At 39.9% G+C, this 24,522-nt stretch overlaps 1 protein-coding gene across 4 annotated transcripts in view; it reads right to left on the reverse strand.

Annotated features, from left to right (window-relative positions):
• Positions 1-24,522, reverse strand: part of senp6 (SUMO specific peptidase 6) — a 105,201-nt gene that overhangs the window by 56,689 nt on the left and 23,990 nt on the right. For 3 of the 4 annotated variants that reach the window (XM_008122070.3, XM_008122066.3, XM_008122055.3), the window contains exons 3-6: positions 18,365-18,428; positions 14,848-14,990; positions 11,810-11,911; positions 3,403-3,423 (exon numbers count right to left, since the gene is read on the reverse strand). In XM_008122070.3, coding sequence (XP_008120277.1) covers positions 3,403-3,423; positions 11,810-11,911; positions 14,848-14,903 — 179 coding nt within the window. In that variant the 5' untranslated portion in view covers positions 14,904-14,990; positions 18,365-18,428. The remainder of the gene's footprint in view (positions 1-3,402; positions 3,424-11,809; positions 11,912-14,847; positions 14,991-18,364; positions 18,429-24,522) is intronic. The other variant, XM_008122062.3, reaches the window with a different exon arrangement.

Raw genomic sequence — 24,522 nt, forward strand, 5'->3', positions numbered from 1 at the left:
ATTGGGTCTCGTTTTCCCGCCAACAGAATTCTTTCCCTAGAGAACGAGAAGCGAAACCCAACTCTGTCCAGATACATGACTCCTTAGAATTTCCCAAGGGAAGCAGGCCTAATCAGCCATCTGTTTGGCAGCGATTCTCAGGCTTCTGCGATTAGCCTCCCTGACTCCCCTATCTTTGGTATAATTGTCCCTCCGGGAAAACGGGGGGGAGTTCTGTCCAAGGCTTGTTTGGCTGGATTCTTGTGGGCAAATATCAACATCCTGCAGGTGAAGAGGCTCCGGCTCTGGCTGAACCGGCGAAAATCCCATGTTTTCCTCTTCGTCTGCCACAATAGTACTAGGAACAGGACTACAAGGCCCATGAGTCATCACACAAACTGACAATGCTGATCAAGGAAAAATCCTTTATCTTCAAGAAAGAATGGGACTTATTTATGACCTTTCTACATCAAAGATGGGGTCAAACATCTATTATTGGCTTTCAGAGTTAGAAGAGTACCAATATAAAAGGAAGTTGTATTAGCGATATTTTATGGCCATAGAAATTGAGAAGTTAAACCACCAGGCAACGAGTGTGTGGATCGTAGATTAGGTATGGTCATTGTATGTATGGTATATGTTTAGTGTGTTATAATGATGATCATTGTTTTAGATTGTATTTTGTTAGCTGTGGTAATATTTTTAGATTAAGAAAAAACATCTGGACAAGCTGCTGCTCCGATCAGCTCAAGACATGGTCAGGGTGCTACTTCCATCTATCCCAGTTCTGGCTTGGCTTTAACTACAGTAGACTCTCACTTATCCAACATAAACAGGCCAGCAGAACGTTAGATAAGCGAATATGTTGGATAATAAGGAGGGATTAAGGAAAAGCCTATTAAACATCAAATTAGGTTATGATTTTACAAATTACTAGCTGTGCCCGGCCACGCGTTGCTGTGGCAAAGTGGTGGTGGTATTGGTTAAAAATTGTGTAATTTTTATTTGACGTTATTTGTATTTTTTTATAAATTTTATTGTAAATTATCTTTTTATTATATTTTATTATTTTCTTGTATTATTTTTAGTTATTTTCTGTTATAGTATTTTATTGTATTAATTTTTTAGTGTTTTTAATTATTTTTTATTGGGTTGCTAGGAGACCAAGTTGGAGGAGCTTAGCCTTCTAACTGGCAGCAATTGGATAAAAGCAATTATTCCTCTCTCTCTAATTAGGACTTTATTTTTCTTTTCTTTTTGTTGTATCAACCTAGAGCCGTGGATGATGGGTTGTGTTGTCAAATGTCGAGGTTGGGGGGCCTGTAGTTTTGTTGTTTTGTGGGTCGCTGTGATGCCATCACTCTTTTATATATATAGAAGCACCAAACATGTTATACAACAAATTTGACAGAAAAAGTAGTTCAATACGCAGTAATGCTATGTAGTAATTATTGTATTTACGAATTTAGCATCAAAATATCACAACACTGACTACAAAAACATTGACTACTAAAAGGCAGACTGCGTTGGATAATCCAGAATGTTGGATAAGTGAGACTCTACTGTACCATCAAAACCAGATCTGGCTGTACTTCAACTCTCATTGGCCCCTACCAGCTCATGGGAGAGGATGCTTTGAGTTGGAGTCCAGCACCATCTGTAGAGCCATGTGATCCCCACCCATGACCATGATACAGCTCTTGAAACTGGTTGGACAGTTCAACCTTCTTTGGCTGGAATTCCTATCATCCCCAGCCTGTCCAGTGAAGGATTAAGGATGATGGGAATTGCAGCCCAAGAAGACTAGTTCCAAGGAGAACCACACCTTTAAGTCATAGGTTGTAACCACGCAGCTCTATAGATGTAGCTGGACTCTAATTCAAAGCATCCTCTATCATCCCCCATCATCAAGTTGGGCTGGAAAGCCCATCAACTCCAGCCTGTTTAGTTGAAACCCCACCACTATTTTAAGTTGGATCATGTGTACCAGGTTCGATCCAAATTCGTTAAGCTATGCAGGAATCTTCCTGGAACATACATACACATTTTCACTTTTATAATAGAGATGCACATGCCTTATTTCTTTTAGAATTTTCTAGAAATTTCGAAGACCAATCTTTATCTCATTAATGTAAAAATGTCAACTCATAGCTTTATCTCCATGTTCTTCTGCATATACAACAACTTTCTGTTTCAATGTGGCTTCAATGTCCAATTTTTCACAACATTTTGATGTGCAATAAGGGATTAAAATGAACGAAATACAGTAAGTGGTTTCAAAGATATAACCAAAACTTCCTAGTTGTTCCTGAGTGAGCTCCCCTATAATGAAATAATGGTGGCTCCACACTTGCAAAGTGTGCCACTTTATTCAACAATAAAATAGTAAGAATGGGGTGGAACAATAGAAGTCAAACATGGAGGCAGAGTTTCCAAGGAAAAACAAAATGTGTGCTGTCACCTGCAACATGTATAAAAATGGGGGAAAACACACACTTGGAAATCTAAGACACACCGTGTTTTTAGAGATATTTAAATTGGGGGAGGGGGGAGGCGTAGAAGTGAAGAAAACACACACAGACACACACGTGTATATATATATATATATATATATATATATATATATATATACACACACACACACACACACACACACACACATACACATACACACACACACACATATAGTTGATGATTGGGCTTGGAGCTAGACCAGAAGATTAAAGCATCCTTCTTCCTTCTGCCAGGATCATACTTTCTTTACCTTGAAACTATTTCAACACTTTCTTGTGAACTCATCAGATGGGCAAAATTGCCTACTGCACCTCTCTTCAGGCATGGAGCCCACTGGATCGCATCACATGACGTTGATCTACTTCTGGCAGGGCTTTGTGTCTGAAGAGAGGTACAGTTGTTTCAGGAGGCAGCAGTGGAAACACAGGAAGTTTCCCATGTTACATTGAAAGCAACAGGGGAAGCTGGGCTGTGATGCTTCCCCCGGTGGGATAAGGTGAGGGGTGATCTGAGCAATGCAGGTTACGGGACGACAGGTTCCTTTTGTCCCATGCTGGATTTGCCACAATCTGTGGCAAATCCTCCCGCTATCGTCTATATTGGGAACCTTCATGTGATGAGGTCCTTTGACTGATACTGCTTTCCTCTTTGCCTCCCATCTGTCCAAAACAATACACACTTTTCCTCCTTTTCTACTGCTGCCAAGCAATCAAAAAAGCAATCATGATGGCATTAACATACAATATTAATTCAAGAAAACACTTCCTCCTGTGCTAATTCAAACAGAAATCAACAGATAACTGAATGTGTAATTACATTCCAGAAACTCTCCTATCAAAACATAAAAGCTAACATCCAGTATTTTCAAAGCATGTTTATTTTCCATACTCTTTTCACTATTGAGCTTACCTTTCCTTTCGTTCCAGATTGCTTAAAATATGAAAGAGAAAAAGATCATAAGATGCAAGGTCCTTCAACATCAATAGATCTTTTAAAATATTTATTTGGATGCTAAACTCAACATTTTAATCAAAATAGAATTGTATATTCATTGCAAGTAACATGTCACAAAGCATATTCTTGAAACTATCAAATGAGAAAAAAAACAGACCCAGTTGATTTTCCATAAAAGGCATACCACAGGGAGATTTTGGCTGACCATCGATGAATCTACAAAGATCCAAAGCCTGAGACCAATCCTGTGTGCTGAGTGCCAGATCGGCCCTGGGTATTGGTATGGTCCTCTCAGGGACTCCTTCAGCCACCACAGATAAAAATATCATAGATGCAAGCCACCCTAACTTTCCTTCTATGCGACATGGGTCCTACCAATTCTCTGTTGCATGCCATGACATCAGATGGGGCAATGGGGTACCAAGGGAGAAAGAGGTGGGTTTGCTGGACAATATCATGGCCACTTCAAACTTGTGTCCATGTAAAAAAGATAAAAGTATTTTCAGCACTGACTTATTTTTTTAAAAATGAAAAATATCCATCCCTGTGCTTTTATTTCATATTTTCTTTAGAAAATCGAAACTCATCAAATCCTTTTAAATGTGGTAATAGTAGTACAAGTGCTGCACAGTTTTGATTGATGAAGGCAAAATATGACACAAATTTGGGGATGCTTCCTCTGGTAGATGGTGGTGGGATGTAAATAAAGTATTATTATTATTATTATTATTAGTAGTAGTAGTAAAACAAAAAGGATTTTATTTAAAAAGTTAAGAGTTTCAGAAAGTCCTGAAAAATCTCAGAAAGATGCTACAATATATCTTTTGTAAACCAATTCTCTACTGGACATACTGAATTTAAGCTGGAAGTAAACCAAGAATAAATGACAGCAAAGCATAGTTGAATGGTTTTGATTGAACACTAACAGGATAGTGGTATATAGATGCAATAAACAATCAGAAAGCATCTGTTGTTGAAATAAATTTAAAAGTTAAAACAAGTGTATGCATCATTAGTGCCTGAGTAAAAGAGCATTATCAGCTTTTTCACAGCTGTTATTATCTTTCTAAAAGGTAGAACAGGTTACACAAAGTACCCGCATTTACTGGAGTCTACTGCGCTATCGATTTTAATGTGCACTTTAATTTTCAAAACCCTGGTGGGGGGCAAGGATTTGCTGCCAAATGTAACATGCCTGTTGGGCATTTCAGTGACCCCAATTTTGCCAGCTGACCAGTCAGCCAGCCGATTGGTGGAACTCCATGACAGTGGCCCTTCTGGGTCGCCTGGTGCTCCAAATCACCATAAAGATCTCAGAAAGACTCCCACTTCTCTTGCCCACTCACCCATGTTGTTCCCCTTCGTCCACCCCCCCCCCCCCAAACTTGATTCCAGATCTGTGCAGCCCAAAAGAATAATCACTTTGGAGAGTTTGGAAGGCTCTGCTTCAAGGAGAATGCAGTCTTCCTCACCTCCTTCCCCTTTCTTCTTCTTCCTCTTTAGAGGGCTCTACCTAGGGGTGAGGCAAGGAGCGGGGGAGAGGCTGAAGAGCCTTCCAAACTCTCCAAAGGATGCAGGGAAACCTGATCTTCTACCTCCACCTCTCTTGGCCTTGCCTCATCCCTGTAAGTAAAAGTAAGTAAAAGTTTATATGTATACCGCCCTCTCTCCCGAAAAGGACTCAGGGCGGTTTTCAATATAAACCTGTAAGAATACAAAAAAAACCCCAAACATAACAATTGACTAAAACAATCACATAAACAGAAGCAATATAACCACTCAAATAACATATGAATCACAGAAGAAGAAAAAAGACCACTGAGATGGAGGAGAGGATGGCCTGGATGGGCCACTAGAACTAAAATGCAATGTTATATTCTAAGATGCTTTGGGGCAGAAGAATAAAGTACAGTGTTTCGAGTCAAAGAGATGGTCTGTGCAACTATTATAGCTATGGGCTCGGTTATCCAAAGGCGCAGCGGAAGAGCCAGGTTTTAAGCAGCTTTTTGAAGGAAGCCAGGGTGGGTGCTTGCCGGATTTCCTCCGGAAGGGAATTCCAGATCCAGGGAGCAACAAAAGAGAAGGCCCGCTCCCTCGTCCCCGCGAACCGAGCCTGGGATGGTGGTGGGAGCGATAGCAGGGCCCTACCGGATGAACGAAGAGGACGAGTGGGTTTATAGGGGGAGATGCAGTCACAAAGGTAGGCGAGTCCCAAACCGTTTAGGGTTTTATAGGTAAAAACTAACACCTTGAATTGGGACCGGAAAATGATCGGCAGCCAGTGGAGCTCCTTAAACAAGGGAGTAGATCTCTCCCTGTAGTTTGCTCCAGTTAACAACCTGGCAGCCACACGTTGGACTAACTGAAGTTTCCAGGCCGTCTTCAGGGGCAACCCCACGTAGAGTGCATTGCAATAATCCAGTCTAGAGGTGACTAAGACGTGGACCACCGTGGCCAAGTCAGACTTCACGAGGTATGGTCGCAGCTGGCACACAAGTATTAATTGTGCAAAGGCCCTCCCGGCCACCGCTGACACCTGTGCATCAAGTGTCAGCGCTGAGTCCAGGAGGACCCCCAAGCTGCGGACCTGCGCCTTCAGGGGGAGTGCGACACCATCGAGCACAGGTTGCCACCCAATACCCCGATCAGATATGCAACTGACCTCGAGGACTTCTGTCGTGTCAGGACTGAGCTTCAGCTTGTTCGCCCTCATCCAGGCCGCTACAGCGACCAGGCACTGGTTCAGTATCGGAGGAGCTTCCGTTGAAATGAGTAGTAGAGTGTCATCTGCATAGAGATGGCACCCAACTCCAAAACTCTGGATGACCTCGCCCAGCGGTTTCATGTAGATGTTAAATAGCATGGGGGATAAAATAGAACCTTGCGGGACCACACAGGTCAAAGGCCAGGGGTCCAAGCAGGTATCACCCAGCTTCACCAACTGGGAACGGCCGTCCAGGAAGGACTGCATCCACTGGAGCGCAGTGCCTCCAAAGCCCATCCCAAAGAGCCGTCCCAGAAGGATACCATGGTCGATGGTATCGAAAGCCACTGAGATGTCCAGGAGAACCAGAAGGGACACACGCCCCCTGTCTAGCTCTCTGCGGAGGTCATCCACCAAGGCGACCAAAGCAGTCTCAGTACTGTGACCAGGCCTGAAGCCGGACTGTGAATGGTCCAGAAAATCAGTGTCACCCAAGAATCCCTGGAGCTGAGAAGCAACCACCCTCTCCAGTACCTTGCCCAAGAAAGGGAGATTGGAAATTGGTCTATAGTTGTTAAGAATAGAGGAATCCAGGGGTGCCTTTTTCAAAAAGGGCCTAATTACTGCCTGTTTTAGGCTAGATGGAAAAATCTCTTGTTCCAGAGATGAGTTTATAATTATCTCAAGCCAAATTAACAAATCTCCCCTGGTCAGTTTGATTATCGAGGAGGGGCAAGGATCTAGGGAACAGGTGGTCGCTCGCATAGCTCCAAGGAACTTGTCCATGTCATCAGGGCGAACAAGCCGAAACGAATCCATCAAGATCGGACAGAGAGATGCCTCAGGCACCTCACCTGGCATTGCACTAACCCCAGTGTCTAACTCAGAGCGTATCCGAGCGACTTTATCTGCAAAAAAGTGCGCGAAATCACTGCACTGGGTTGCTGGGTTGTCAGGGGTCTCCCCCCCCCCCCCCCGAGGAGGATGGAGGAGGAGTTGCAAGAGAGCTGCTCCTGAAGGCTCTGCTCCAAGGAAAATGCAGCCTTCTTCTCCACCCTCTTGCAATTACTCTTCCCAGGGACTTGGGGGGAGGGGAAAGCAGATGCTCAGGCTCGTTCTGCAGAGTGGTCTCAAAGCTGTTTGCCTCCTTTGGCTCCAGGCGAAGCAGTGTTGGTTCTCTGCCATCAACTTGATGGCAGAGAGGGCAACTAGCTCCTTGAGGGCAACTAGCTCAAGAAAGAAGGCTAGACAAGGAGCTCAGTGGGAGGAAAGCAGGGAACCAACAATGTCTCTCTTGGGCTCAAGGGAGAGAGGGATCAAGTTTTGAGGCCGCTCTGACCTTCTTCTCTGCCACACACCCCTTGCATTTGCCATGTCCATGGGAAGAAGAAGGCTCACCTAGCCATGCACCTGCCGGAGGTGTGTGACTATTACGTAAGGAATAGAAGAATTCTTAAACCCGGTTCCCAGAAAGGGGGAGTGCAATTATTATGTGATAATGACAATTATGCGATGAAATACAATGTCTATTTAAATATAATGTGAAGTATTTAACAGCTCCTAGAATCTCCACATTAGCCCTCCCCATTTGCAGATTTAACGTTTGCAGATCTGATTAATATGTTATCTCTTGAAATCTCTAAATCTTCAAAGGCACTGCTTATTAAACTGTGGGTCCCGACTCCAACTGGAATCCTCTTAGGTCAATGTTGGGGTCACAAAAATTTGCAACAGTAAAAGAATGTTGAACACTTATTTAGCCAGATCTGTTAGCAACAGCATGCAGTGTTTACAGTAGGCTCTGCAGAAAATGCTTCAGCTGTATTCCACAAAAAGAAAAATCAATCTGTTTAGCAAGCCTTGCAAATGCCAGTGAGATCTCCAGTATCAAAACAAATGCTAATGATAAAATATTTTCCAGTTGTGATTTTCAAATGGTAGAGGTCCTTCACTAATGGAAGTCACTTCATAAACTAATAGCAATGTTAGAAATAAAACTACACAAGCAGTATAGATTCCCCTAAGAGCGAAGCATCCATTATTATTGGACCCCCTGCCCAGTAAAAAAAATATATGGAAACTACTGGATTTTGGGAAGACAAACATTTTGACAATAAAAAAACAAAGCTCAAAACGATATTTCTGGTCAAAATCCAAAACTCTAGACCAGAAATAACTTGAGAAAACTAGATTGCCGCTGCATTAACCCTTTCATTTTGCATATAACAAACTAGAAAGTCTTCCAAGTCATCTAGTTTTCAATTAGCACATATGATCAAGTCTTTAGATTCAGGGTCTAATCATGATAGGCAAAATAAGAATCAGACACAACACGGCACAAGGCAAGAGGCAAGGCAAGCACAAGAAGCTTGAATAACACAAGTGTAAATGCAGTAGTAAGTCTCAATGATCAGAGGATCTCCAGAGCTGCTTCTTTCAAGGAGGGCTCCAAATATAAATTTTCCAGGTTTGCTGAATGATTCAAAATTCTTTAGGCTGCAGAAATTTGAAATCATTAACAACTGAGGCATCCATATGCTGACAAATAATAGAGTAAGGACATAAGAAGGTATAAACAGTAAGAGACAAAAGACTGGATATAATCCAAATGTATTGGTATGTAGCTGTTGCATGGACAGCGGGAGAAGGACAAAAAGAGGCAAAGACCAAAACAGAGGACAGAAGAGAAACCAGATGGGCTTGCTTCTTGTCTTCTAGAGAGCTTCTAGTTTATTCTCCAAGCAAACTTTATATTTATTTTATTTATTTTTTTACAGCATTTATATTCCGCCCTTCTCACCCCAAAGGGGACTCAGGGCGGATCACATTGCACACATAAAGGCAAACATTCAATGCCATGACACAGAACAGAGACAGAGACAAGACGCAGTCACCGGGCTGGCCTCGAACTCATGACCTCTTGGTCAGAGTGATTTGTTGCAGCTTGCTTTCCAGCCTGCGCCACAGCCCGGTCCTATTTAATGTAAGCAGGAAGGCAACTTTAACTGTCTTTGGGCTACTTTTCTTTCAGTGGAAAAGCATACCCTCCAGAAACCCATATTCAGATTCAAACTCAATCCTGACTTCAATAATTCCATCTCTATAAAAGACAGAGTTCCCTTAACTTTTATAAAGTTTCTTTGCCAGGACCAGGCCCCCATCTTCCTCATCTTGAGGACCATGGAAATGTGTGTGTGTGTATGCATACACACACACAGTGAGAGCTGACAGCAAACACAACTTCTGATATTGCACATTATTTCTAATTACAAGACATGTCTGTTAAGAAATCAGACTTAGCTTCCAATTTCTTAGCTTTATGAAATTTCAGCTAGCCTTTGCTCTAGTCCTATCCTAGCTGGTTTCTGATAACTAAATCCTCTATATTTCTTTATTCATTTAATGGAAGGTTAAAAATTTCAATAAATAAAAAAGGCGAAAGATTTATACGATCTGAAGAGAAACCAGAGTATGCTCTTCCTCTTTCAAAATATACCAATAATTAGAAACACACAGAGATTTAAAAATTGGAATAAGGATATAAACAAATGTATATGGTCAAATAAGAAACTAAGAATTAGAAGATTACATATGATTGATGACAAAAGAAGAGAAGGATTAGCCCTACCAGACCTACAATTGTATCATGAACCCTAATGTGGGTCCGAGAATGGACAATGCTTCAAAAAACTAGAGTGCTAACGCTAGAAGGGGTAGACCTCAGAGCAGGTTGGCACGCTTATGTGTGGTACGGAAAAAGAAAGGTAGAAAAGACCTTTGGAGATCATTTTATCCGCTCTTCATTAATAAAAATATGGGAAAAATACAAAGAAAAATTATCAATAAGAACTCCACTGTAAGTATCCCCTTTAGAAGCCTGTTATAGAAGAGAAATGGGAGGGACGAACTGGCCAAAATACAAAGACATTTTAATCAAAGAAAATGGAATTTACAAATTAAAAGCCCAGGAAAATATAAAACAAGAATTTAAGAATATAGGATGGTTCCAATACATACTGATAAAAGATTATTTTAGTTTAGACAAAAAAGTAGGATTCGAGTACAAAGTAATATTCTGGGATAAAATAATGCAATCTGAATGTAAAATTATAACCAAAATATATAAAAGATTGTTAGAATGGACTACTGAACAAGAATTTATTAAAGACTGCGTGATTAAATGGGCCGACAATATAGGAAAACCAATAAAAATTGAAGAATGGGAGAAAGCTTGGAATTACAGATTAATACTTACTTATTCGATGGACCTAAAAGAAAATTGGTTAAAAACTTTTTACAGATGGTATCTGACCCCCCCAAAACTAGCAAAATATTATAAAACAACATCCAATAAATGCTGGAAATGCAGTGAAAAGGAAGAGAGTTATTTCCACTGCTGGTGGTCATGTGAAAAGGCTAAAGTATTCTGGAAAGAAATCCATCAAAGAATACAAAAAAAATGTATCAATAAAGATCACTCTTGATCCTAAAACTATTCTCCTAGGTATGTGTGATATGGAAACAGATAAAAATAAAGAAATTTTGTTTAATTATTTAGTTACAGCTGCGGGAATGACATATGCGAAAGAGTTGAATTGAAATCATGGTTCCAAAAAATACTGAAAATTATGAATATGGATAAACTAACATACTTATTGTCAAATACTCAAGGCAAATAAAAAAAACAAATTGGGAATTAGTTAAAAATTACTTAAAAGAAGAAAATTGTAAATTGATAATATAATAGCTCATCAGACAGGAGCAGAGGAGCCAACCAATCGTCTCAATATAAGTCTTTTTCTTTCCTTTCCTTTTTGAAAACAGAAAGGACACGATGGAGAATAGGTAAGAAAAGAGATAATAGAGCACAGCAGATATTAAGAGATTAATATACGAATCAACACACAATAGATGGAAGTCAATTTTATGTATTTTTGTTGTATGTATGTAATCACGATTTAGACCTTCGGTGGTTTTGTTTTGTTTTTTCTTTTCTCTTTTTTATGTTATTTTTTCTGTCTTTGTTTTCTTTTCTTCTGTCACATACACGTCTATGTTACAAACCAGATGTTATGGTTTTCGATGTCTCACCCATTTCCCCGACAGCTCCCTTTCCCTCAGTGATAATGATTGTTGCAACTTATTTTCCTATATATTTTCAATAAAAATTTATTTTTTAAAAATTCAATAAATAAATAGAATGCTTCTCTATACAGTAGTCTCAGTTAACCGAGCCCTGGTTAACTGAGCCTCTGTATTATCTGAGGTGCCTCCAGGGCGCCCCTCCCTCTCCCTCTCCTTCTCTCGACGAAGGGAGCTCGAGAGGAGAGGGAGGGGCCTGGCCAAGGGCGATCCGGGATGTGCAGGGCGTTTCTCGGAGGGAGAGGTCCTTGCTCCAGCAAGGGCCTGTCCCTCCGAGAGATGAGGAGCGTGCCGCGAGTTTTTGTCGGCTAAGCCCTTGCTGGAGGAAACTGCTATTTCTTATTATTAATGTTACTATCCTGCATACTTTTAGCTATAAAAATGGATTTCTTTGATATTTCTTATAAAACAAATGAAAAGGTTTACTTATATTAAAATTTAAAAGAAATGGTACAAAGTTTACTTGCATGCAAATACAGTAACTCCATGTGTTTGAAAGAGAGCTTTACATCTTACCTTTGTGCTGCTGTTTTTACTACAGGTGTTTGTGCGTGAGCATGGAGGCAACGTCTAGTCTGCCCTACTGTTCCAGAGCAAGACATATTCTGAACATTTTCACTGGAAATATAAAAGTCAGAAAATTGTTATTATTTATACAATGGACAAATAATAGTTCTGCTTAGAGAACATCTTCATCACTTAATACTGTAAATGGCATATGAATTTGAGCTTTCATGCGCTGAAATGTTTAGTTATTTCAAAACATTAGCAGAAAAAGTTGTTTTTAGCTAGTACAAGCAATCCATGTCCTTCTTAATGAATAAGCACCTATGCATGAAAAACTATCTTTGTGTTGGAAGAACATTAATACCTACATAAATAACTGTAAAAATTATTTCGAAGCATACAATACAAATCTATAAGATGTTGTTGTTTTCATGTTGTTGTTGTGATACGGCTTGTGTTCAACTTGCTTGCTTATTAGGATTCTGTTGCTCTATTGTGTTTTGGTGAGCTGTTGGGTTAAGGCTGGTTGTTAGTGTGAGATGATGGAGGCTTGCTTGAGAACTTGTTAGAAGTTATATTATATGTAGGCCCAATACACATGGTCTTGGGACAGTGGGGTATCTGCTGAGAGGAAATGAGTTAGAGATTTTGTTGGAGGAAGAGCTAGAAGTCACTAGCTCTCTATATAACTGTAACCCCAGTCCCTAAAGCTTGGCACAGAGGAGTTTGGCTAACAGGTGAGACTACAAGGGCATGCATTTTAGCTGCGGAGTTTTAAGCAGGAGAACAAGAGTTTTGTTTTCATGACTACTTAAGATTCCTGAATGGGAATGGCAAGGGAGCTGCTGTAGCCATTTGCAACAGCGGGGTGTGTTTCCATTCTTGTCAGAGTATGTGGGTAGGTATAACTGCAGCAAGTGCAAACTGGTGCAGCAACTTAAAGCCCTGTGTCTACTTTTCAGCATATTTAGGAGCATGGGATTTTCCTGGCCAGAGCAAAGCAGAATTTCCTGGATTAGGATTACAGAGTGGACATTTCTGAGGGGAAAGTCAGTTCCCAAACACAAAAGGTAGATATCTGGACAAATGTCACACATAGAAGTAGAAGGCACAGGAATCATTCTGTGAATCTAGAGCTACAAAACTAACCTGAAGCTCTCTCTCTTATTAGTGGGCCGGGCTGTGGCGCAGCTAGCTAGTAACCAGCTGCTATAAATCACTACTGACCGAGAGGTCATGAGTTCGAAGCCCGGGTCGGGTTAAGCCTCTGACCATAAAAAAAAAAAAAATAGCCCCGGCTTGCTGTTGACCTAGCAGCCCCGAAAGACAGTTGAATCTGTCAATTAGGGAAATTTAGGGACGCTTTATGCGGGAGGCTAATTTAACTAATCTACAACACCATAAAACTGCTCACGAGGAAAAGAAGAGGAAGAACAGCCACCAATGGACGGTGAAGCAACAGCTCCCCCTGTGGCCGGAAATCGTGAAGCTGGAAGATGTTAAAAAAAAATGCCTCTGTGTCTGTCTAAAACTGAATGTTGTTTGTCTATTGGCATTGAATGTTTGCCATATATGTGTTCATTGTAATCCGCCCTGAGTCCCCTTCGGGGTGAGAAGGGCGGAATATAAATACTGTAAATAAATAAATAAATAAATAAATAGTGATGGTGGGGGAAGCAACAATAATAATTTTAAATTATCATGGAGCATGTAGGTGACTTTCAGCCCTCACTCCCCACCCCAATCTTCAGAGGAGGTAAGTGGCAATAGTAGAACATTCCCTGCTGAGGTGAACAGAAACAGTGGTTTGGAGGCCTTATAGAATCATTTGACAGATGTACTCTCCCTGGGGCTAAGCTCCATTGTGTAACAGAGAAGCTGATGGGAGTTTTCAAGCTTATTAATTGTTGCCCTTTTCTTTTTGTTCATGTGGGAAGCCATAGCCTTCATGGTATCAGAAGGTATTATGAGGCTCTGCTTACAGATCTTGATGAACAGGTTGTTATTTCATGTTTTCTCCCAGTTGAAGAACATGGACCAGAAAGAAAGAGAAGAATAGTGGAGGTAAACAACTGGCTCCATAGATGGTGCTATGAGGAACAATGTGGTGACTTGCATTTTAATGAAGGACGACTTTGGCAAGTGATAGGTTGTATCTCTCAGCAGTTGATAAAATTGTTTTTGCTAAAAGGCTCACAAATGATCAAGATGGCTTTAAACACTGAGTTATCTGGAGGAGGGAGACAATATTCTTCAGGACAGGAATTCATCAAGTACAGGAAATAGTAACACAACTGTTACAGAGAGAACTGGGCATATAGTACAATAACTCTATAGTGAGAGGGGAAAAAACTGAAATAAAAACCTAAGAAGAATGGACTATGGTCTTGGATGTCACGACACTAATGCACAAAACATGGGAAATAAACAAAATGAACCCTAAGTTTTAATACAGCAAAGCATATATGGTATAACAGGCCTCACTACAATCTGGCAGGATGAGTCTCATGATTGGAACATGATAGTAGAGGGCCATACTCTATCTCAGAGAACAAGACTATGTAGGAAAGGAGGGTGAGAAGTATTATGTGTCAAGCATATTCACACAAATGATGTGTAGGTATGGATATTTGTATTAAATGTGCAATATACTCACAACATGAAATATAAGATAATATCAATAAAAATATATATTTTTTAAAAAAGAATATTTACACCTGTGAACTTGAAAAATACTGGATGCGATCCTATAGTCAGGAATACTGAAAAAGAAAGTAGTTCATGATGGATCGGAGTTTCTTAAAAGTGAGAATTAGAAGACACAATTTTAAACAGTTCTAATGTGGAGGGAAAAGGAAAGTGCCTAAAGAAACCAAATGCCTTTCACATAAGCAGGAGCACCTCTGTTAATCAGACATTTTAATATATTGTCAGAACATTAACAAGAAAGTGAAAAAAATATTCTTAAAATCACTCACAAGTGTCATTTTATTTTCAGAAACATACCAACGATTAAACAAATTTGAATACATTTGGAAGCACTGTACCTTGATTTTCTGCTGCTTCCCAACGTATTGGGTCCAACAGGGTTTCCTTTTAGCATCCTAGAAGTGTCAATTTTATTTCGTCTGGTGTATGTTCTTAAAGAATCACTTCTAACACTAAAAGTTGCGAAGGAATAGCGTAATGTCTGAAACAAAATAATTAACAAAAGCTTACACATAAATTGCAACAATTAAATAATGACAAAATTGTACATTTCTACTAAGATCTTAAATATTTATGACTTTTAAAATCCATTCTTCAAAGAGCCGCTTTGAATCTCCTTGTGGAGAAAAAAAGTGGCGCATAAACATAATAATACTAACAATTATAATGAATGGTGTTTTCCCAAACATCACTAATATGAAAATATTTTGATACAAATACCTTCCAAATTAAATATAGCCACAAAAATGTACAATATGAATCTTTCCCTGAGTCTTTTATTATTTACGATTATTATTTGGGGATTCCAAATCAAGTTGTAATCCATTAGTCCTGACCCATCAGGACTTCTGTGTTGTTATAATTTTTTTTCTTTACTCATTTTAGAGGCTTTAAAAATTAAGGCACACTCAATAGCTTTAGGTCACAAAACATTCTTTAATCCTCCAGTTGTCAGTTTTAAGATCCTGAAAGCAAAATTCAGTTCCCCAAGATTGAAATCAGAAACCATTGGTCTTGAAAAATACTGAACCATGGCCCATCCTTGTTTGTAAATTCAAGAAAAACCAATATTCTACCACTCTGGGGACCAGCCTAAAATCTAAACCAAAAGTAGTCCATTGTCAATTTACATTACTAAGGGAAACCATAACAAGATTCTATGCTAATGTTATGTGTTGTGTTTGCAGAAAATCAGCTCAGTGGGTAAATACTGGTAGCTCTGGTACTATACCACCAGCTGGTGGTGAGAGCCAGCTGAAAGACTGAGTAGTAATGAGATGGCTACCCAGAACCATTTAGTTAGCTACAAGGCAGTCCCCAGGTGGGAGAAGGGTGCTGCTGGACTAGCCAACTACTTGGACTGATCAACTGGGAATAAACCCATTGAATGTGTGTTTAGTGTTGGTTTATTAATCTCTTTTTCTTTTTCCTTTTTTTCCTTTAGGTTGTTTCTTTGTCCCTGTATTGATGTTTTTAATATGATCTATATGGAAACTGGGGCGGCAATACCAGGCCAGAGGGAGATATGGCAATGGCAGGGTCATATGTCCTTAGGGTTCCATGGCTGGCATCACCAACCATCTAGTTGAATCCCTAGTCAGCAAATGGAATCAAAATCTAGCTAGGGCTCTTGACACGATTACTCCCAAACACCCTCTTCAATCCATTACAAAACAGGCTCCCTGGTATACAGAGACCCTCAGGGAAATGAAACAGGAAGGACGACAACTAGTGTGCAGATGCACATTGAACTGATGTAAGAGACAAGACATGGTATAGATAATACCTTTGCTCCTAGAAGGTAGCAATAAGCACTGTGAAGAAAGCTTTCGTCTCTGTACACATTGCATCTGTAGGTCAACGTCCAGCTGAGTTGTTCAGAGTGATGAGAGGCTTAAAGCAGATACCCTCCCCTCCAAACCAATTGGTAGAACCTTCAGTAGCTCACTGTGATGCTTTTAACAACCAATTTGCAGATAAAATCTCTCACATAAGAGATGACTTATAAATGCTGTCACTAGAGCAGAGGCTAACAGCGAGGTGTCCAGCAACTCTGTAAGTGGAATTATACTGGATAAGTTTCAATTGGTGAGTACTGTTGATGTGGACAAGCTGCTGGGGCTAGTAAGGAGGACAACCTGCTTTCTTGATTCCTGTCCCTCTTATCTGGTTGTTCTGGAAGGAGATGCAATTCGATCTCAAATACAACAAATTAATGCATCTCTCAGGGAGGGGAGCTTTCCCTGAATCCCCTGGATCTTAACAATTACAAATCAATGTCTATCCTTTTTTTTTTTTTTTTTTGAGCACTCCAGGCAGTCTTGGATGACACACACTTTCTTGACCCATTTCAAACCAGTTTCAGAGAAGTATATGGAGTTTCAGAGAAGTATATATATAGAAACTGCTATGGTCTCCTGAGTGGATGATCTCTGTCTTAACCCTGACAAGGGGTGTGGGTCCCTGTTGGTCCTTCCCTACAGGACTTGTTTGAGTCAGATGGGATTGTTGGCTTTCCTGGAATTCATTCTGATGCAGGCACTGGGATTGAGTCTCATGCAGAAGGCCATTCCCATACAGAGCCAGAAAGTGAAACAGGTTTAGACACAGGGCCTGAGAATATAATTGTCTCTGATCCTCCAGGCCTTCAAGGCTGTTCACAGAATTGGAATCATCCTCTCCAGATAAGGAGTCTACTGTGAGTTGATGAGAAATTCTAATGGGAACAAACCTGGTAACATTGACCTAAACCAGAAGGCTTTCCTGCAAATTTGAACTGATAGTCAGCTTTGTAGGTCAACACATCCCTCAACACGCCTTTGTGGGAAGTGGAAGTTCCAGGGGAGTTGTAATGCTTTCATGTCTATATATTCGGAGCTGTGAGCTCTTTGCTCTTCAATTCAGGCAACGTGGCTTTTAAGTCACAGTCAGGTCTGGCTTCTCTAGTTCTTGTCTGGGTTTTGAGATTCAAGTATTCTGAGAGTTTTTGATGTTCATGTTGATTATCCTTGTTCATGTTTTGCCTATGGACTCAAGATACTTTTGGATTTTGGACTATTCTGGAACTGCCTTTCTTCTGAATTTGCAAGAGTCATTTGATTGCTGACTGTTTAGATTTTACACATTCTTTCCCTATTACTTCTTTTTGCTATATATCTTTTGGGTGCTTTTTCCAATGAACTGTTTGCCTTTACTCTGGACTCCTGTGTGATAGGTGGCTTCAGATCTGGGGTGCGACAGGAGCAGCAGGAGGAGGATGGGGAAAAATGTTTGTCTCCTCCTGCGGGTTTCCCCAGCTGCCCTCCAAGGCTGCCTTTCCAGGCTGCTACTGGTACTTCCACATGATTTCCAGTTGAAGAGCATAACAAAGATCTTAGTCATTGCCTCCCCACTCCCCAATCTCCCTCCCTCCCTCTCTCTCTCTCACAAAAACCCTTACTGGAGATATTAAAAAAACTCCTAGGAAGGAGATTGAGAAGAAAATGTCTTTCTTTTACCACAGAAGGGGTTAAAAGTAAAAAAGAGAGGGGAACTAAACCACTATTCATTTACTGTCATTCTGGCTTTCGTTATATTTTTATTCTAAGTGTAGCCTTTTGATTGATTATAATGCTTATATACATGTCCAACTCTACGGCATTTAATACACGTTATGGCAAAAACACAGAGGTTGCTATCACAAACATACTTATGAGAAAGAAGACTACACTGGAAATTACATCACATTAGGGAACTTTCACCTATAAATCTAAATGGTAATTGCGGTATGGATTTGTATAGGTATGGAAAAAAATGCATGAATGTAAAGCATAAACTATTTGTTATATACATCTCATTTTATATATAAATACTCACTTTCTTTACACCATCAGGACTGTAGGTTCCATCACTTCTTTCTACACTCAGCAAGCTAGCTTCACTAAACAGAACATGAGAAAGATATACTGAAATTCAACAGCAGCAATACAAGGTTTCAGCAACTACTTCAAAGGATCATGGAGAATGTTTCTTTGATCTGACAATCTAATTCACACATTCCCCTAGAATATTATGGTACTATTTTACCTTCAAAGTGTTTTTTAACAGGACTGGCACTGGTATGATAATGAAAGAGATCTAGAGAACCACAGACTTTTAATATGAAGTTTTTAGCATAATAGCAAATACAGTAAAATGCAATACAATAAAGTGTGAGCTGTAAAAGGATGGGATTCTGCTCAGCCAATCCTAATGTAGCTGTGTGTGATTGCTAATAATAGGCAACAGAAATCAGCAGCTGCCGCCAGAATCTCTTAATGAGCATTCATATTCAGTAAACAGAGAAAATGAGAAAGCAGATATGCCTGCCTCATCAGCTAGCCTCCCAAAATATTAATAAAACACAGATATATAAGTATAGCTTTGAAAATAAAAATTATAAGAAAAATTGAGTCTGTTGAAAAAACAAAAACTATCCCAGCATGCAGTTTGCAAGAAGCCTTGATTAGGTCTCCATAAAATATTTCTGTTTACTTAGACAATGCTTCATTTCATATATGCACATTGACTATTTTATATAAAAAGTTAATATACTGAATAGCTTTTAATTTTTGTGATCCAGTACCAACTCTTCCCAAGTTAGTTTCGCATTTGGTACCCAGGAACACACTTCGTTAACCACTTTTAGTCCCCCCAGTGGTGAGAAAAGCAATATGTAAATCTATATATATAAAAACAATGTTCATTTTACTATGGAGTAAACAACAAAGCCACTGAACCAATCACACCAAATTAGGCCACAAAAGATATACTCATCCAAAATATGTCTTTCAATTTAAAAAAAAACCTAGAAAAATAGTCAAAATTACAGAGGACGAGGAAGAGCTTTTCTCCTCTTAACTGCCAGTTAGAAAGTAGGCTCTGCCGCCTTTAGCCCCCCCCCCCCCACCTTTAGGTCCCGCCCCCTTCATGTCCTAGCAATTCCCTCAGCCAAGATGGCGCCTAGAGCACAGGCAGTTAGGCCTCTTGGCAGTGTAGACTCGAGGCCCTTCAACACAGCTATATTAACCACAATGCCAAGGCAGGCTAATCCACAGTATCCCCTTTGAACTGGATTATCTAGAGTTCACACTGCCATATAATCCAGTTCAGTGTGGATTTTATACATCTGTGTAGGGGGGGCCCCTCGTATAATCCAGTTCTAAGCAGATAATAGAAGATTATAAATATAATATGTAATAATTACTGTGGTATAATAATACAGAACAATATAATCTCTAAAACCAGGACAGTAAATAACGAGCAACACTCTGAAAGCAGGGAAATTGGGAATTCCAGGCAGGAAACAATCAGGGCCAGCTAACACCTCCCAACAAAGGATTCCCCCAGGCAGGAAACAGCCAGGCTATGAAGCTGCAGGGCGATTAAATGCTAATCAAGGTGACTAATTGCAACATTCATACCTGTCGCACCGAGACTATTAATTGCTATTCAAACTGGCCAACCAAGGATTCCACAAGGTACAAAGCGGCCAGGCTTGCAGCAGCAAGGCTATTCAGTGCTATTCAACCTACCAACTAAGATTTCCCCTAGGTGAAAAATCCCCAGGCTTTGAAGCCACGAGGCTACTCCGTCCCATTCAACCTGGCCTAGCAAGTATGCCCTATGTAGAAAGCGGCCAGGCTTTTAAGCTGCAAAATTATTCAGTGCAATTCAAGCTGGCCAAACAATGATTCCCCCACAAAGGAAGTAGACAAGCTTCAAAGGGGCTCTTTGATTGAGGACGCTACTCCAGTTCGCTAAACAGGGATTCCAATAGTTATAACACAGTCAGGCATTGAAGCTGCAAGGCTATTCAGTGCAATTCAACCAGACCAACAAAGGATTAACCTTGGTAGAAGACGGCCAGGCTTTGAAGCAGTGATACTACTCTGTACTATTGAATCTGACCAACCAAAGATTCCCCTAGGTAGCAAGCAGCCAGGCTTTGAAGCAGTGAGGCTATTCATTGCAATTCTAGCAGCCCAAAAAACAATTCCCCTAGAACACAAGTACCCAGCCTTCCTAGCAGCAAGCCTATTCCATTGCGTTCCAGCTCAACAAATAAGAATTCCCATAAGAAAACGGCCAGGCTACAAGGCTATTCACTGCTAGTCCACCTAGCCAACAAATAATTCCCATAAGCCACAGCAACACGTGGCCGGGCAAAGCTAGTACAGTATATAAATACAGTTAATTAATTAATTGTGATATGCTTGTATGTACAATTCTGACAGAAGGTCCAGAGAAGAGAAACAGAAAAGAAACAATTTATGAAAAAAATGTGAATATGCAAAACATGTTAGACCAGGGGTCCCCAAACTAAGGCCCGGGGGCCGGATGCGGCCCTCCGAGGTCATTTACCTGGCCCCCGCTCTCAGTTTTATAATATATTGTATATACATATAATATTGATAATAATATTATAATGTAATACAATATAACACTAATAATAATACCATATAATAATATTAATTATATATTCTATATTACATATAATATTACTAATAATATTACAGTATAGTGGTATAGTTCAATATAGTAATATATAATGCTAATATTGTGCTAGGCTAATAATATAATATATTGTATGTACATATAATTTGTAAGCCACTCTGAGTCCCTTTTGGGGTGAGAAGGGTGTGATACAAATGTAGTAAATAAATGCAGTAAATAATAAATAAATAAATTTTAGACTTAGGCTCACCCAAAGTCTGAAATGACTTGAAAGCACACAACAATAACAACAACAACAACCCTAATTAACTTGACTATCTCATTGGCCAGAAGCAGGATCACATTCCTATTGAAATCCTGATAAATGTATGTTGGTTAAAATTGTTTTTATTTTTAAATATTGTATTGTTCTTTCGTTGTTGTTGTTGTTGTTGTTGTTGTTTTTGCACTACAAATAAGACATATGCAGTGTGCATCGGAATTTGTATTTTTTTCAAATGATAATCCGGCCCCTCAACAGTCTGAAGGATTGTGGACCGGCCCTCGGCTTAAAAAGTTTAAGGACCCCTGTGTTAGACCTTGAAGGCTTCACAAGCTGTCTTTCCTGTGGATTTTAGTAAACTTTGGCTACAGTGAATTTTTTCCTCTCTTTATCAGCTCTGTATCAAGACGCTGAGTGAACTGTGCTTACCTGATTTATAGTTTAATACTGGAAGTTCTTTATCAAGAGGAATCTTAATGTTCTGGATAGATTATACTTATTTTTCCGTTGTTTTCCCCTTTTAACTGATATTGATGACTACTATAGTCGTCCATTTGGCTTGGAATTTCTTTGAATTTGGATCTAATTCAGAAGTTTAGCACTTTTGAAGTGAGCTTCGACCCACCTGCTTGCTCCCCCCCCCCCCCCCCCCATTTTAAGAATTTGAATCAAACAGAGCCTACGATTCTTAAGTCTTGGATGTCTTCGGATGTAACTGTGACCAAACCCTGCTGAGAGGTGGAGCCAAACCTGTTGGCATGCCTCTCAGCCAATTAGGGCTAATGGAGGAGGGAGTGGTAGGTGGAGATCGCTCTTGTAAACTTAAAAAAAATGGGTTGTTGTATGTCTTTCGGGCTGTGTGGCCATGTTCCAGAAGCATTCTCTCCTGACGTTTCGCCCACATCTATGGCAGGCATCCTCAGAGGTTGTGAGGTATGGATAAACTAAGTCAGGAAAGGAAAGAATATATATCTGTGTAGAGTCCAAGGTGTGGCAAGAGTTCTTTGTCACTGGGAGCCAGCATTAATGTTTCAGTTAATCACCCTAATTGGCACTGGAAATGTTTTGTCCCTTGCCTGGGGGCATCCTTTGTTCAGTCAAGTCCTCATTGTGTTGGTTCCCATCTACTGTTTTGATTTTGGAGTTTTGTAATACTGGTAGCCAGATTTTGTTCATTTTCATGGTTTCTTCCTTTCTGTTGAAGTTGTCCACATGCTTGTGGATTTCAATGGCTTCTCTGTGTAGTCTGACATGATAGTTGTTAGAATGGTCCAGCATTTTTGTGTTCTCAAATAGTATTCTGTGTCCAGGCTGGTTCATCAAATGCTCTGCTATGGCTGATTTCTCTGGTTGAATTAGTCTGCAGTGCCTTTCATGTTCTTTGACTCTTGTTTGGGCGCTGCGTTTGGTGGTCCCTATGTAGACTTGTCCACAGCTGCATGGTATCCGGTAGACTCCTGCAGAAGAGAGAGGATCCCTCTTGTCCTTCGCTGACCGTAGCATTTGTTGGATTTTCTTCGTGGGTCTGTAGATAGTTTGTAGGTTGTGCTTCTTCATCAGCTTCCCTATGCGGTCAGTAGTTCCCTTGATGTATGGTAAGAACACCTTTCCTCTGGGTGGATCTTTGTCTTGACTCTCATGGCTTGTTCTTGGCCTTGCAGCTCTTCTGATGTCTGTGGTGGAGTATCCATTGGCCTGTAGAGCCCAGTTTAGGTGGTTGAGTTCACCTTGGAGGAGGTGAGGTTTGCAGATTCTTTGTGCACCGTCTGTCAGGGCTTTGATTGTGCTCCTTTTTTGACTTGGGTGATGGTTGGAGTTTTTATGAAGGTATCTATCTGTATGTGTAGGTTTTCTGTAAACTGTGTGGCCCAATTGTTGATTGGGTTTGCGGATGACCAGAACATCTAGAAATGGCAGTTTTCCTTCCTTTTCTTTTTCCATGGTGAATTGGATGTTTGGGTGGATGCTGTTAAGATGGTCCAGGAACTTGCTGAGTTCTTCCTCTCCATGGCTCCAAATTGTGAAGGTGTCATCTACGTATCTGAACCAAACAGTTGGCTTTTTTGGTGCTGTTTCTAGGGCCTGTTTTTCAAAGTATTCCAAAGTATTAAAAGTATTTCAAAGTATTAAAAAAAATGTTTTTAAAACCTTAAATTCTCAAAAACTTTGTGGATGAGTGAAACTTTATGAAACTTGATAGGCAAAGAATGATAAATGTGGTCTACCATTGTAGCAAGTTTCATCCCAAATAGCTTTAAAAATTATGAGAAAGGAGCCCCTGGATTTTCCCCATTTTTAGTAATTTAATGGGAAGTGAGGAGAAGCCACATGCCTGCACTAAACTACATTTCCGAGAATGCAGTGAGCTGAAGCAACTAGCTGTGGCATTGAAAGACAGTCTAATTATTATAATATATATGAATTTGTGTAATCTGCAAAGAGGACAGTAAGTAATAGTATAAATCTTTGCTAAGTTGTGTGGTTGTGTGTCAATAGGGGAAGCAGATTAATTGGAAGTCAGGAGAGTTTGGGTGGTGCCTTTCTGCCCAGAAGGGAGCCAGTTTAAATGTCCCTTGATGGTGTCTATACTATGATTTCTGTTCCTGGGTTATAAATGGCAGTTTCTAATTGATTATGTCATAAAAACATGGTGAAAATTTATTACACTGTTAAAACTTTGTCTTTGTGCAAGGGACATTGTCCTATATATTATATAGCACATTTTGCTTTGTTGAGTCTCCACCAATTTAACACCGTTTCTGCCACAAAAACAAAGTTTCTGGAGTAGAACAATGACTTTAAAAGTAAAGACCACACAATGAAACAGGAAATAACACTTTCAAACCAGGAAGATTTTCTTTATTATTAAAAGTGTTTTTTTATAAAAGCTTTGAAAATTTGCCAAAAATCTGTGGATAAGTCAAATGTTCTCAAATTTGGTAAGCTAAATTTGGTAAATGTATTCTCCTATTGTAGAAAATTTCACCTCAATAGCTTTAAAAATGAGGGAGATAGGAGCCCCTGAAGCTTCCCCACCGGCAATAATGTCTTCCTTATTGAGCATGTGCGACCACCATTAACGAAGTACTTACGAAGATTCGCAAGTTTCATAAAGTTTTGAAATCTTTAATCCCAAATTTGGAAAAGTCTTTAGAAACGAAGTGCCAGTGCCCCCTATTTTTAAACACAGTTTAGACCTTTTTTTGGGAGGATTGCACATGCCTAGTGGGTACTATGATATTAATATTATATTACTTGCTGTTGGACTTTGTTTTTT

This window comes from Anolis carolinensis, chromosome 1 (genome assembly GCF_035594765.1).
Source record: "Anolis carolinensis isolate JA03-04 chromosome 1, rAnoCar3.1.pri, whole genome shotgun sequence".
Classification (NCBI taxonomy): Eukaryota; Metazoa; Chordata; class Lepidosauria; order Squamata; family Dactyloidae; genus Anolis; species Anolis carolinensis.